At 35.8% G+C, this 14,452-nt stretch overlaps 1 protein-coding gene across 1 annotated transcript; it reads left to right on the forward strand.

Annotated features, from left to right (window-relative positions):
* The first annotated feature begins 1,108 nt into the window (after window positions 1-1,108).
* On the forward strand, window positions 1,109-13,925 carry LYSMD3 (LysM domain containing 3). The gene is made up of 3 exons (XM_077139162.1): window positions 1,109-1,406; window positions 4,724-4,990; window positions 9,881-13,925. The coding sequence occupies exons 2-3, from the start codon at window positions 4,736-4,738 to the stop codon at window positions 10,544-10,546; spliced, it is 921 nt and encodes a 306-aa protein (XP_076995277.1). The 5' UTR covers window positions 1,109-1,406; window positions 4,724-4,735; the 3' UTR covers window positions 10,547-13,925.
* Window positions 13,926-14,452: the final 527 nt, after the last annotated feature.

Here is a 14,452-nt window from a genome sequence, read left to right on the forward strand (position 1 = left end):
AACAGCTCACAGAACTTTTTTTTTTCAAGTCTCCTTCCCCTGCAGTTCTTTTTGTAGCATTGTGGAGCTCAGTGCCTATTTCTTCCAATAAAAGAAAAATGTTGCAATGCAGAATTCCTAAACTTTGCTAAGCACTTTTCAGAAAACCAAAAACAAGCCCTTTGAAAACAATTTAAAACAAAACTTCAAAGGCTTCATGATGCATAAATATTCAGACATTCTGAAAAGAAGCGCTCTCAGTCCTGCACCCCGGCTGTTTGGGCTTAAAGTGGATATTGTCATAAGACTTAGCATGGTCGTCAAAGAGCAATGTCTGTAACGTTAACACTGGGAGACTCTAAGGGCATCATTAAAACGCTTTAGAACTCGTTTATGTAAATTCAAACACATCATTCTTAGTAAATCTGGTGAGAAAAAAATCATATATGAGTTATATGTTCATTATTTAACAAACTATCTTATACAACCCAACAGTGGCTATTAATGACTTTCAGTTAATTTTTTTTTTTAACCGAATTAAGTTAGTTTGTGGACAGCCTCGTCTCGTACAGAACGGGGAGCCTGAGAGCAGGGCTCCAGGAGCAGACGCTTCCCCCGGCCTGACTCTAGGTGGCTCACTTTCTTCACCTATAACAAAAGGCCTGAAAGAAACTCCCCCAAGCGCAACCTTCCATCACAGGACTTCTCTCCAGTCTTTTGCCCCTTTTGCAGCAGTCTGGAGGGTTCGGCATGAAAAGGTAATAAGCATAGCATAACTTTCTAAAACAGAAATGTCAATACCGCTTTTGGAGTGTCCTTCCCCACGCTACAGAAACCTCCAGATGCAGAGCAAGAAGAAATGTATAAGAGCTCCGCAACAGATGCTCAGCACCAAACCCTCCTCAGTGCTTTCCAGGGTCTGCCAACTGGACACAGACTCAACCAGCAAGTCGCCCAAGGTCGCACGATTAGCGCGGGGTCACGGCCTGCAAAGTTATTCAACTAGCGGCGAAGGGGCGGGACCGAGGGCGGGGGGCAAAGGCCAGGGGCGGGGTTGAAAATCGGACCCGCCCCCGGACCCCGGAGGCGTCCCTGCGCCTGCGTGCCAGGAGGGGGCCGGTGGCTGGAAGCCCAGGGTTCGGAGTTCGCCCTCGCGCTCGGCTCCTCCACCTCCTCCCCCGCCTCTTCCCACCTCCGCCCACTTGACGCGATGACGCACGACAGGTTTGCGGACGTGGCGGCGGCGCACGACCCGGAAAGCGGAGTTGTTGGTGGCGGCGGTGGCGGCGGTAGCGGTGGTGGCGCTGGTGGCGGCGGACCCGGGCAGCCCAAAACGGATACTCGGTCATGAATTTGCTTGCGTTGGCCGTGGCGGCAGCGGGTCCGGCAGCCATCTTTTCGTTGCGACCCCCTTGCTAACCAGACAGGTAAAGATGGCGGCGGCTGGGGGGGCCCCAGCTGCGCTCCAGCCCGAGGCAGCAGGGAGCCCGAGGCGTCCGGGAGTCCTCGGCCGCTTGTGCAGCGAAGGCGGCTGTGAGGGGCCAGGATTCCCGGGGCAAAGGAGAACTTTGAGACCGGCACAGCCAAAACTCTTGTTAGATTGTCGTGGAAACTGAGGCGCAGACCAAGGACTCCTACCTGCCTAACTCCCGGCACAGCGCATTTCCCAACCAGACACCACGTTCTCGCACATCTCTGTGTCAGCATTGTATATCTGTGGTGACATCACCTCAGCGTCCAGGTGTGCTGGTATGACATGAAAATTCCCACTGGGCATAAAAGGAAAATAAAACTAGACGTACGAAATGGAGAAGGGAGAACTGTTAGGTTTTTAAAAACTGAATTGGCCCCGGTGGATGTGGTCCCTGTGATTGTGTCCCAGTGGTGAACTGTCTTGTGCTCTGTGCCCTTTTATTGCTCCCTGCTTAAGAAAGGTCAAACCGAAACACCCAACAGCATTTAGTATACAGTAGAAAGGTGTCTAGGAAACCATTTTTAGTGACAGAGTTGATGAATGCTTTAACGCTGTGTCTATTGGTAATTGCTTTTTGTGACTCTTGCAGTCTGTAGCATGCAGGATTGCTTTAGTTTTCCTGTCTGTTTGCTGGCCCGAAACAGATGACTTGAATTCTTTGTGCTTGGTAATCTCTAAATAGGTGGCCAGATAATTATCTGCCTGGGCCAGAGTTCAGCTTTTCATAACCGACTTCTGATTATACAGAAACAGAACACCCAGTATTCTGTCTGTATTTCATTACAGAGGGGAGTGGAAAGATGGAGACAGGTGAAGTTTTGTTCTTTAAATATTATTTTGCAAAATATATTGGAGAAAAGTGAAATATAAATATCTAAGATAGTTTCGGGGCATTCCTCAGTGACTTTCAGTTAGCTGTACCAATCCAGTTTTGGGAAGTAAGAACAAATTATCAGGGAGGAAATCTAAAGGACAGCATAATTGGGTCAATAAAGCCACGTGTAAATAGCTGTACATTAGTGATTCTTAACATTTTTGATCATGGACCCCTTTGGAGCATATAAAAGCAATAAATATTCTCCCCGGAGAAATGTAGATATGTATAAAAATTTGCCGGAGGTTCCACAGTGTTCAGAGACATCCCCTAGGTTAAAGAGACAGTATAAAGAGACTCGGCAAAGTAAATGGAAATTGTTAGCCATTTGGTGAAGAGCTACTTTTTCAACTTTTTTTTTTGAGAATTAAGTAAAAATAAAGCATCTTTATTAATAAAGCATCTTTACTCATCAGTTGTTAGAGGCTAATTTATTGAAGGAATAGGTGTGTTCTTGATTTCAAAACTGGTTTTGAAATGTACAATGTGGATAGCCTTCTTTAGTTGTGAAGTTAGGAATCCTAGTTCTTGGTGATAAATAGTGTAAAATAATGTAGCTATTATTTACCAGTGTTATTTAAATAGGAACTCTTGAGTTTTTAAATTATTACAGTGGTGACAGAGCTGAGTCAGAAACTGTTTTTCAAGGGTTGGGTTCAATAATATGAAATAGTTCTAAAAAAATTGTAGAAGTATGTACCTACATAGAGAGTAAAATTCATCCTCATCCATCTAACTAATTAAGACCATGGAGTTGGTCTCTTCTGATTTTTTTCTTCTTTACTTGGTACTCATTTTACTTTATCTCGCTGTAATATTCAAAACTGAACTAAATCTTTGAAATATCATTTTTCTTGGCATCCTGACACAACACTGCCATGGCTTCTTCTGGACACTTCTTTCCCATATTCTTGGCAGGCTGATTTTCCTCCACCCACATACTAAATGTTGGATTTTTTTCAAAGCTTAGTCTTGAACCTTCTTTTATTCTGTATTCTCTTTGTAGGAAATCTCATCCATACTCACAGCTTCAGTTTTCACCTATGTGCATGAGTCATAATATATTTCTAACCCATTCTTTTCCTCTGATTTGACTGTATGGCCTGCTTACCTACTTGAAATTGCTTTTTGCTGTCTTACAAGAGTTTATATACACAGGTTCTCCCCTACAAGTCCCTCTTACAGTGTTCCATATCTTAAAGAATGGCACCACAATTTATTCAGTTAGACAGATTAGAAATCTTGGAGTGGTTCTTCTTCCCTTACTCTTCCTTTTTGAGCCACATTACTAAGTCCTATGCATTGTATCTCTGAAATGACTCTTATAATCTGTCTACCTCTGTCTTTCACAACAACTGAAAGCTATCCATTATCCTTTGTTATATGAACATTTAATTATGAAGTTAAAGCTGTGAATGTGGAATTAGTTTTTTTATGTTGTTTTTGTTTTTAATGAGAATAGATCAATTTGGTGAAGGTGAGTGGAGAGTGAGTGTTCAAGTAAACAGTATTCATTGATGCCTAGTTTTAACATCAGCTCTCAGCCAGTCTTAATTTTTTTTCAAGTACAAATGAATGAGTGACTTAAAATTTGTACCCAGTCTTTATGGGCCATAAGTGAATTTGATGAGAACTCTTAAGGTGGGTGAAAAGCATCCAGGAAAAACAATACCTAGCAGAGAGTAAAATCATGACCTGGCTCAGAAAAAGTCATCGAAGACATATATTGTAAAAATGTACATCCAGAAGTCCACATGATCCGGGGAGGGAGGGAGGTAGTGCAAAAGTTATTTCAATCCCAGGTGAATTTAAAATGCATAACGAGCCAAAAAGCTTTAGATTTTATAAAAGTATTGTGTCTCCATGTATGTATAAAGCATGTACTTTAATTTCATCAGAACTATTAATTGTATATATGGCCACACGTTTTTAAAACAGGGTTGAAAATTAATTATATCCCTAAGATTTTTCATCTAGTTAGAATAAGGGGAACTTAATTTTTGGACCTAAAAAATATTCTATCTGTTTGCCCTTGTTAAAACGTAATTACCTCTACATTTTGTGGAATAGGTCTATTAGAATGGATTACTTCTTCCACCCGTTGCCTTGACTTCACTGCCAGATATGTTCATTGTACTTCAGCAAAATTAAATTTCAGTTTTTGAATAACAAATCATTCTTTAAAGAAAGAAAAGGAGGGCAGTGTGACGGTGGCTCAGTGGTAGAATTCTCGCCTGCCATGCCGAGAGAACCGGGTTCAATTCCCGGTGCCTGTCCATGTTAAAAAAAAAAGAAAGAAAAAGATCAAGCTGCCCTGTAAGTAAGGTGCATGTACATCAGCTAAATGAAACAGCTACATTATAAAGTTTTCTCTGCTCTATTTATTTGTTTTGCAGATTTTTGACATTATGGCAGGAAGGAAGCAGAATCGTAGTTTTCCTCTTCCAGGGACTCATTCAAGTGGGCAAGTACATGCATTTGGAAATTGTACAGATAGTGATGTGTTGGAGGAGGATGCTGAAGTCTATGAGCTTCGATCCAGAGGAAGAGAAAAAGTCCGAAGAAGTACATCAAAAGATAGACTTGATGACATTATAGTATTAACAAAAGATATACAGGAAGGAGATACTTTAAATGCAATAGCCCTTCAGTACTGTTGTACGGTAAGTTTTAATTTAATTTTGCATAATGTAGACCAAAATAAATTATTTGTTCATTTGCCCAAGTTGAAATAAATTCCTTTTTCTTTTATCTTGTCCCTTCCTTTTTTTCCCTTTTTTGCTTTTTTCCTTCTTGTTGAAAAATCTATATCATGTTGGTGGATGTTAATTTTTTTTAATTTTAGGTGAATACCCAAATTTCTGTTCATTTCTAAATCCATGATTCTCTTTTCAGTATTGAAAAACACCTCAATATGTTATCTTTGTTGTAAGAGAATGTAGAAATAAGTAAGGAGAAAAATTTTTTCCATCCCAGTTTCCTGGGATGTATTTCTTTCCATACCTTTTTTGTTAACACTTTGGTGTATTTCTTTCCATACCTTTTTTGGTGCTATTAAACATATATACACACAATTATTTACATGCATATATTATACATACATACATATTATTTTACACATATATTGCACAAATTAATTATATGTTAATATTTAGGGAGGGAGTTATTAATTTTTGTTTTTAAAATTTTTTTATTCTGTGCATATTGTGCTACAAATTATCTTTTTCATTTCTTAGTATACTATCATGGACATCCCTTGTGATGCTCCCTCATAACCACATAGATCTAACACATTATTTTAAATAGGTATATGATGTCATGTAATACAGATGTACTATAATTATTAAGCCTGCTCCCCTACTCATGGATAGGATTTTCTCAGTGTTTTGCATTGTGCAGTATCATTGTTGTGATGCATATCATCATGACCATATCTTTTAGTGGGGGTGCCTATATTTCTGTGGGACAGATTCCCCAAATTGGGATTGCTAAAGGGAGGATTTTTTTTTTCGTTATATGCTGTATGGGGGGGGGGGGCACATTTCATTCTTTTTCACGTGAGTATCCCTGATTGCAGCACTGTTTGTTGAATTTTTGTTTTTGTTTGGTTTTCATTTGTTTGCTTATTTGTTTGTTTGGGAAGTGCATTTGAACCCGGGTCTACTGCCTGGCAGGCAAGAATTCTACCAGTGAACTACCCTTGCACCCCCTAAGGGAGGATGCATTTTTAATTTTAATAAATATTAAACTATCTTTAAACCCATTTTACATCTGTGTCGTTTCTATCTTGACTCATTAGCAAGGGAATCTGTTTTCACATAAGCACACTATTACAGAAATTGTTTAGAACACTGATTTTCAAACGTTTTATTCTCATATTCCCAAGAAATTTTGAAAAACTATAGTACATCATTGTGCATTTTAAATAAATTTCTTAAATATTTCCTAATGACTTTGAATAGTTAACAAAAGATATAATTTCCAGGATGTTGTCCATATTGACATTTGAAAATAACAGTGTTAGAACACTTTAAATCCTATTAATTATACAACCTGGATATGTTACCTGAAATCATTCATTTTTTGAACTATACAGATACATGCTCTCTTTTAATAGCAGGAAATTTTATATCATTCCTTTTTCTCATTGATCCATGTATTTTTTTTTCTAGAGGTGGAAGAACTGAGGTTTTTGTTTTGGGGGAACTTGTTCCTTTATCTGGATGAATATTATTTAACTACTAGAGTCTGTCTTTCTTTTTTTCATTTTTATAAATGAAAGCACTGAAAAACTGTCCACACAGAGTAGATGCCAATGAATATTTTGTCATAGCAGTGTAAGTGATTTATTTACATTCCCAAGTTATATGTAAAACTAATTGTATCATCAAAATTATTTCTTATCACCCCACATGTGATAAGTTAGAGGTTTAGAAACTGCTTTATATGCAAAAGGTTTTGTTATCTTATGATAATTCTTTCAGTCTATGAGATTCTCACTTAGAGGAATCTTGTTTAACCCAGTATACTCAGAAACAATGAGTATATATTGGAACAATAGTGTGAATTTATGTATGCCCTTACCAATGTAATTTTTTTAATAAAATGCTTTTATAACATCTTATATTTGTGTCAAAAATCTTACATATTGAACTTTTTCAGTTAATGGAAGATACACGCCCTATATGCAGTTGACCATGCCATTCCTCGAATTATTAAATCAGAAAGCATTTGACTTCATTTTTTAAAGCAAATAAACATGTAGATATATGTTTTACAGAGAAATAAAACCACTGAGAAATAAATTATAGAGTGTGTCTTGTAAGGTAGATGGTCGAAATTAATCAAGACTTTAAAATGAGAAGCAAGGCTAAAAATATGAAAGTGGTGATCCAAGGGGAGTGTATTCTACTAGCTTTATTAGAGAAAGACATTGGCTTTCCTTTCATGTACTTGGAAAATTTTTCCTAGATGGGTGATTTAAAAATTGAGGTGAAAAGGGGAAAGTACTTCAGGTACATGAGTGATGTGGAGAGGAAATAAGGTAAACAACAGTGTAAGTTTTAAAAGGTGTTTCAGAGATCTGCAGTACTGACTGGGATGAAGTGTTTTGAGACAACTGAAAAAAGTTTGCTCCATAAAGTGAGAGAACACCATTGTGAGGTTGTAACAAGAGTGAGGCAAAATGGTAGTGGAGCCTGATATGAGTTGGAGGGGTTCCAATAAAGAGGTAGGTTATTGAGATTATTCAGATGAAGATGATCAAGGCTTAGACGGCAATATTTGTGATAAGGATAAAGAAGAAGCTGATAGAAAATGTCCATTAGGGGAAATCACAGGATGTATCTGCTGTTTATCTGAAATAAAGAACAATGAAAGGAGACTAGCCTAACTTAAGAGGAAAGAAGGTATTGGCCACAGTAGTGGGAAACATGGTAAAACAGTTAAGGAGATAAGAAAAGCAATGCTTTCTTTCACCAGGAGCTCAACTACCAAAAAAAAAAAGTATTAACTTTACAAAAGGATTTATTTTGCTGTATTCCACTTAGAAATATTCAATATTAGGAATGATTTAAAACATACCTATTATAAAACAGATGGTAGAAATAAAAAGTTCAAGGTTGAAATCCTAAAAGTAGCCAAGGAATTGAGCAGAGGACGTGGGTATTCAGAGAGAGCTAAACCTTGGGAGCTTAGTTCAGAAAGCCAAGGAATTGAGCAGAGGACGTGGGTATTCAGAGAGAGCTAAACCTTGGGAGCTTAGTTCAGAAAGAGTTGAGTAGTTATTGGAGATAATATAAAATGCCAAGCATTTAAAGAGAATGGAGTCAGGCTTTGGAGCTTTTAAGTCAATCTTCATTCATTTTAAGAAGTATAGAAAAAGTAAAATGCAAAGCACCCTTTCTCTTTACTGTCTCACCTGGTTGATTCAGTTTTCTCCTTCACTCCCACTCCCACACATGCACTACAAAGAAACTATTTTTTCCAGTCTGACCTCCTTCAGTCTTCACTGGACTTGATCACTCATCAGCATTTGATCCTGTTCACAACTTCCTCCTAAAAGCCCTTCTGCTTGACCTTGATTCTGCAGTTTTTGGTTTTCCTACTAGATTTACAAATGGCTAACACTCACATAATACAAACTATCCCTTACATACTATGTAAGCACTTTACATACATTTTAATTCATTATTACAGTTATTTTACAGATGTGGAAACTGCAGCACAGAGAGGTTAGTAAACTTGCCCCAAATCACAGGGTTAGAAAGTGTCAAGAGCAGTGCTTCAAACCCAGATAGTCTGTGCTATTGGCCACCATCATATGTATTCCTTTCCTGATCATTTTTTATTCATCTCGTTTGTGGATTTCTGAACATATCCCTTGATGTTGGTATTCCTTGGGGAGCTTCCTTAATATCATCTTTTTCTCCCCAGTCTTACTAATCTATGTATTCTTGTGACTTTACTATTTTTGCTAATAATCCAGAAATACGTATTTCTAGCTAAGATCATTCTGAGTTTCAGACATACCTACAACTACTTACTGGACATTTTCCACTGGCATATCTCTTAAGTGCCTCAGATTCAAGGTGTCTACAAACTCCTATCCTCTTACCATATCTTCTTGAATGGCATCATTATCCATCGAGTTGACCAAAGAGGAAATTTGAGTTTTATACCAGAAGTGCCTCTCAGACATTAATCAGGTGATAAATGATCCAGAATTAGATGAAGGCGTCATAAGGAAATGATGAATGGGATAACTTAAAGGTGGTAGGAAAGCCTGATATACCAATTAAGAACCTGAGAATATTCATTCCCCTGCTCCTCACAATGGCAGGTAGTTAGGATATACAGATGAGCTGAGGGCTATATATTATATATGGCAGGTTAGAAAATGACTGATTTTGAGGTTAATGCATTTAAACTGAGAAGTTTGGGGAAAATTGCTTCAAAAGACAACCAAGGGAATAAGTTACCTTATTTTATAAATTTTAAGGTAGAAATATATATTTATCCTTACACACATTTTAACATCTCAATTGGAATCATGGTATCTTCATTAATTCTTGGTGGATTCTCGCCACACAACCCCAACCCTCCACCTGAGGATAAAATTTAAAAAAATGATGCACCTTACTTTTGATAAAATAGCTTTAAGTTGACATTTGCCTATATGCCAATTGCCAAATTGAAAGAATGTAAATATCTATAATCCTTCCTCTAGAACTTGTTTACAAACAGCACAGGTGTGCTATTTAGGCATGATACACAATTAAAGGACATAGCAAAGAATCCTAGTATGTAGCTGGACAGCTAGCACTAATTAGGTTTAATAATATATGGGTGATATTCAAAACTGAAGTAATTAGTGATTTCCTAAGACTGGTAGATTAGAAGTGGTATAGTCTACCAAGCAAATCAAATCTCTCTGGGTGAGGTAACAAGACTAAAATTAAGCTCACTTTTTGTTTTTCCTCCAACTGAATGAATGAATATTGCAGCCTTTCTTGATTTGGAATTCAGTTGAATATTGCTTTTTTTTTTTACAGGTAGCAGATATCAAGAGGGCTAACAATCTCATCAGCGATCAAGACTTTTTTGCCCTTAGGTGTATCAAAATTCCAGTGAAAAAATTTAGTTCATTGACTGAAACACTCTATCCTCCAAAAGGAAGACAGGCTTCACGTCCCTCACCTGTCCAGTATGCTCCAGGAAAACAGGAAAATTTGCCAGCTAATGATTGTCTTTCTTCCAGTGAGTCAGCTGGCAGCTTTTTAAAAGAAGTGGATCGAGACATAGAACAAATAGTAAAATGTACAGACACCAAAAAGGAGAACCTTAATGAGGTGGTGTCTGCCTTAACAGCACAACAAATACGTTTTGAACCTGATAATAGAAACACTCAACGTAAGGATCCCTATTATGGAGCAGACTGGGGAATAGGGTGGTGGACAGCTGTAGTGATAATGTTGATAGTAGGTATAATTACACCAGTATTTTATTTGCTGTATTATGAAATTTTAGCTAAAGTGGATGTTAGTCACCATTCAACAGTGGATTCTTCACATTTGCATTCAGGAATCACACCCCCATCACAGCAGAGAGAAATGGAAAATGGAATTACTCCAACTAAAGAAATAAACTTTGGCCAACAAGATAATCATAAACAATTTAATAAAAATTCTCAGTTACCTGCTGCTCAACACAAAACCTAGCAATTAGCTCATGATCACAGTGTTAGTGATCACATGGGCGTCTGGGATGCAGTGAATGAATTTTATTCAATAACCACTTCAAAGGCAGTATTTAGGGAGAGTGAAGATTATTTGCTGTGTGTGTGGTTTCCCCCATCTTTTTTTTTTTTGAGCCATTTACAGTGGATTGTGTATATGAACCCTAAACTTCTAGTTGATGTTGTGAGTAGTCAGTCCATAATTTCTGTTATATCATTGCTTAAATTAATTTAAATATGTGTTAGGAAGTTCCTGGAAAATGTATCATTTTTCTTATTCAAAACTATGTTTAAATTTTAGTTTTTAAGGTAATTTTTGGTTTAAGGTTATTAATGTTAAATTAAGCAGAATGAATGATAGCATTGGATTTGCAACTGAAGAAAATTTACTACTGTGAACTATCAAAATATTAGTTGCAAAAAAAAGTTTGACTGAAATTATTTATGATAACATGTACTTAATATTCCACTTGGAAACTTTTAAAAAACGTTTAATAATACATATGCTATGGAAACAATTGGGAAAGTAATGTATAATTTCTGTAATAGAGGCTAAGAAATAGATGGTTTTTAATGCATTATGGTTGGAAATTGCCATTTGGTCACTAACACACTGGAATAGGTCAACATGAATGCTTTCTTCCCTAGACAGACCTTCTCTCTCTCTGCTCCTGTTTTTAAAAGGGTTCTATTTGCCTCTGATATTTTAAAGCACTTTTGCAGTTCTTTAGTAAAAAGTATTATACATGTACAAATTAGCATTATTTAGGAAATGCTTACATACTGTGATAAATTATTGCTGATATACTTAGTAACATGCCTTAATTACATTTAATGCCTTAAAATATTACTTCATGTAAGTTAATATAATGTTTTGAATTAAAATTAAGCATTACTTCAGATGGTCAAATCTGATTCATTAATAGCCTGTATGAATTCATCTCCACCTTCATATCAAGCACAAGTTAATGGGGGCAAAACAGATCTTTATTGTCTGCCTCTGAAATCTGTTGTAGGAAATGGTTCATTAAGCTAGAACAAGGGGGTAAAGGGACCTTTTAGCAATAGCAGATAAAATTGCTTTATTTATTGCTCCTGAAATCTCTTTGTTTTTTCAAAGAGAAAATGTTCCACTTAGGCTGTTTTTTCTGAATTGTAGCATCAAATTGAGGAATGGAGACCAAAGGTTTGTGTGTGTATTGGCCTCAAAGGGCTTGATAACTGCTGCTTTATTATAGACTTGCAAAGGATCAGCCACATTATAGCTAAATAAGAAGCATTTACATACCAATTCCATTGTTTAATTTTTTCAAGTATGTGTTTTTAAAATGTAACCAAAATGATGCATTAGAAATAAGATTTGGAGGAGTCTGGGATTGCCTTTATTGTGTGTAATAAAGTGTGTACCTTAAGATATATAATACCACCTTATTTTCTGGGCATTATTTCCTGATTTTTAGGGTTTCAACTCTTAGATCAACTTTTAGAATTCCAATCTTAAAACAAAAGGGGGTGAATAAATAATGAACATAAATGATAAAAGGGGGGTTTATGTACCTTAAAGAGCAACAGGACAAAGAAGTCAAACATTAAAGCCCTTGCGAAGTTTAGAGGACTTTAGAATGTTACCAAAGCATGTTAACAGAGACATAGCAAATCGATTCTTTGGGTAAATCTTTTAATTAAAAATTTTTTAATTGTTTTAATGTGCCTGGGGTATCCTGAAAACAGGAACATTGCGAACTTTCTAATCTGTATTCAGTGTTAACTTGGTCAGTTTACATTATATTTATCAAGGCTGCTAAAAAATTGTTTTAGGGAAGAAAGTACAGTTTATTTTAGAGTGGAATGGACTAGAAATCCTTTGAAGAACTTTGTTTACATCAAACTGATGAAACTACATAGTCAGTGATTCCTTTAGGCTGGTGGTACTTCAAAATTCTGATGGACGGGTCTGATTTCCAAAGTAAGTACTTTTTTAAAGTAATGATGCATGCCTGTATTTATTGATTGAGAATCATTTCTGTCTTGGAGAGTATCCTTTTTGAAGGAAAAATACATCCTTATGGTACAATCAGGCAGTTTCCTTTTTCTATGTATTTGAAAATATATATTTTTGAATTGATGAATATAAGTAGAATTATTTATAATTCTATATACATTATATATATAGAATTACAGATTCTAATCTTTAAATGTCATTTCAAAAGAAAAAAAAACTTCCTGAGCATTTACTTGATTATAAAATGGTTTTAACTTTTAGGAAGTACTAATATACATCAAATTTGTAGCAAATGCAAATTACTGTTTAACTTTAGTAAATAAGCACAATTGTTTGATATTGTAGATTTTGAAAATGAACTCGTTTTAATTGTGTTGAAACCCTTTTTGCAATCACTTTGAGGCTTTATTTACATTAGAATATTTACACATGTATGAAAATGTAAAAGTAACAACTGAATCTTTGGCATTTGTTTCACTTAGAAATTGGAGGTTGCAGTGAAAAAATCTGGTATTTCTAGAACAGATTCCTTTGTTTTCTTAATCTAGGCAGACATAGGTAAGGTTGTTTTTTATGAATATTATTTGAATTAGATATTTTTTGCAACCCTACTTCCAGGAAGCCATGTAATTAATGTCTTTGTTAAAGCAGAACAGCATAGAGTTTGCTGACATTAAGAATTAGAAGACTGTAATGTTAAAGTCATTTCTTCAGAGGACTTTATGTTTTTTTTAAAGCATTCGTTCTCGGAACTCTACCTGCTTGTTTAATGGCCTGAAGAGTGATTTAAATGAACCACTGCTTAGTAATTAGGATTTTTTTTTTTTCCACATGGGCAGGCACCGGGAATTGAACCCAGGTCCTCTGACATGGCAGGTGAGCATTCTTGCCTGCTGAGCCACCTTGGCCCACCAGGATTTTTTTTTTAAGGTATCTACTTCTGGAGTTTCTTAATTGGAAATATGAAGGATAGAGTTAAGAGTTTCAGAAATATAAAGAAAGGATCCAGTCAAAGTGGTATTCAGGTGGAGTTTTTTAAAGTCTGCACTTAGATGGTGCATTATGATAGCATAGTTATTTTGAATTACAATAATGTTGCTCAGGAAATCAGTATTTTTCTTCCACAGATGTATATAATGCACTCTTAGATCATAGAAACATCTGAATGCTTTAATTTTTTATGTATGTGAACACTAAATCTTTTCTATAATGTTTTTTATATAAATGCAAAATGTAATTGTAGAACATTATAGTAGTATGTACATTTGTAAAACATTTTTAAAACTTTTTGCCCCTTATTTTTCACATTTAAAAGATCTGCAAAATGTAATAAATTTCTATTTTATTATCCAATTTAAAATGAAGCTGGTGCATTTAATTGAATAAAGCAAATCTTTTCTCCTGTATTTTCAAACTATTTGACCTAGAGATACTATGTAAAATAGATTAATCGCTAAAGGATTACCATTTCAGATTTCCCACTTGTTAAAGCAAGTCTGGGATCAGGGTTATTCAACACGTGTTAGTTTATTATGAAAAAAACCTTTTAACTTCAAGAATTTTTTTAAATTACCAGTAGCAAAAAATTCGAAGAAGTTCTTTGAAGTATTTATTTACTGAATGAAGAAATCTGTGTTGTAATCATGTATTAACCATTTAAGAAATGTATCTTAAGAGTTGTATTCAGTGCAAGTCCATGGCGCCGATGATTACAGTAATATTACCATCTGCCAAGTCTCTTAATTATGATTTTCCCCTAATCACACACCTAGAAGGGTTTTGTTATTTGTTTGTTTTTTAGTTGTGGTTTGTTCAAGAATATCCTTGCTCAAAAGACACATGACTGTTTTACTAGGTAAAATCTACATTAGGGTACTTTTTTTTAAC

This window comes from Tamandua tetradactyla, chromosome 21 (genome assembly GCF_023851605.1).
Source record: "Tamandua tetradactyla isolate mTamTet1 chromosome 21, mTamTet1.pri, whole genome shotgun sequence".
Classification (NCBI taxonomy): Eukaryota; Metazoa; Chordata; class Mammalia; order Pilosa; family Myrmecophagidae; genus Tamandua; species Tamandua tetradactyla.

Bases quoted from the DNA above. Each gene is read 5' to 3' on its own strand.
- LYSMD3 (XM_077139162.1), top strand. From the start codon at position 4,736: ATGGCAGGAAGGAAGCAGAATCGTAGTTTTCCTCTTCCAGGGACTCAT. The intron at 4,991-9,880 runs GTAAGTTTTAAT...TTTTTTTTACAG, and splicing joins CCCTTCAGTACTGTTGTACG to GTAGCAGATATCAAGAGGGC.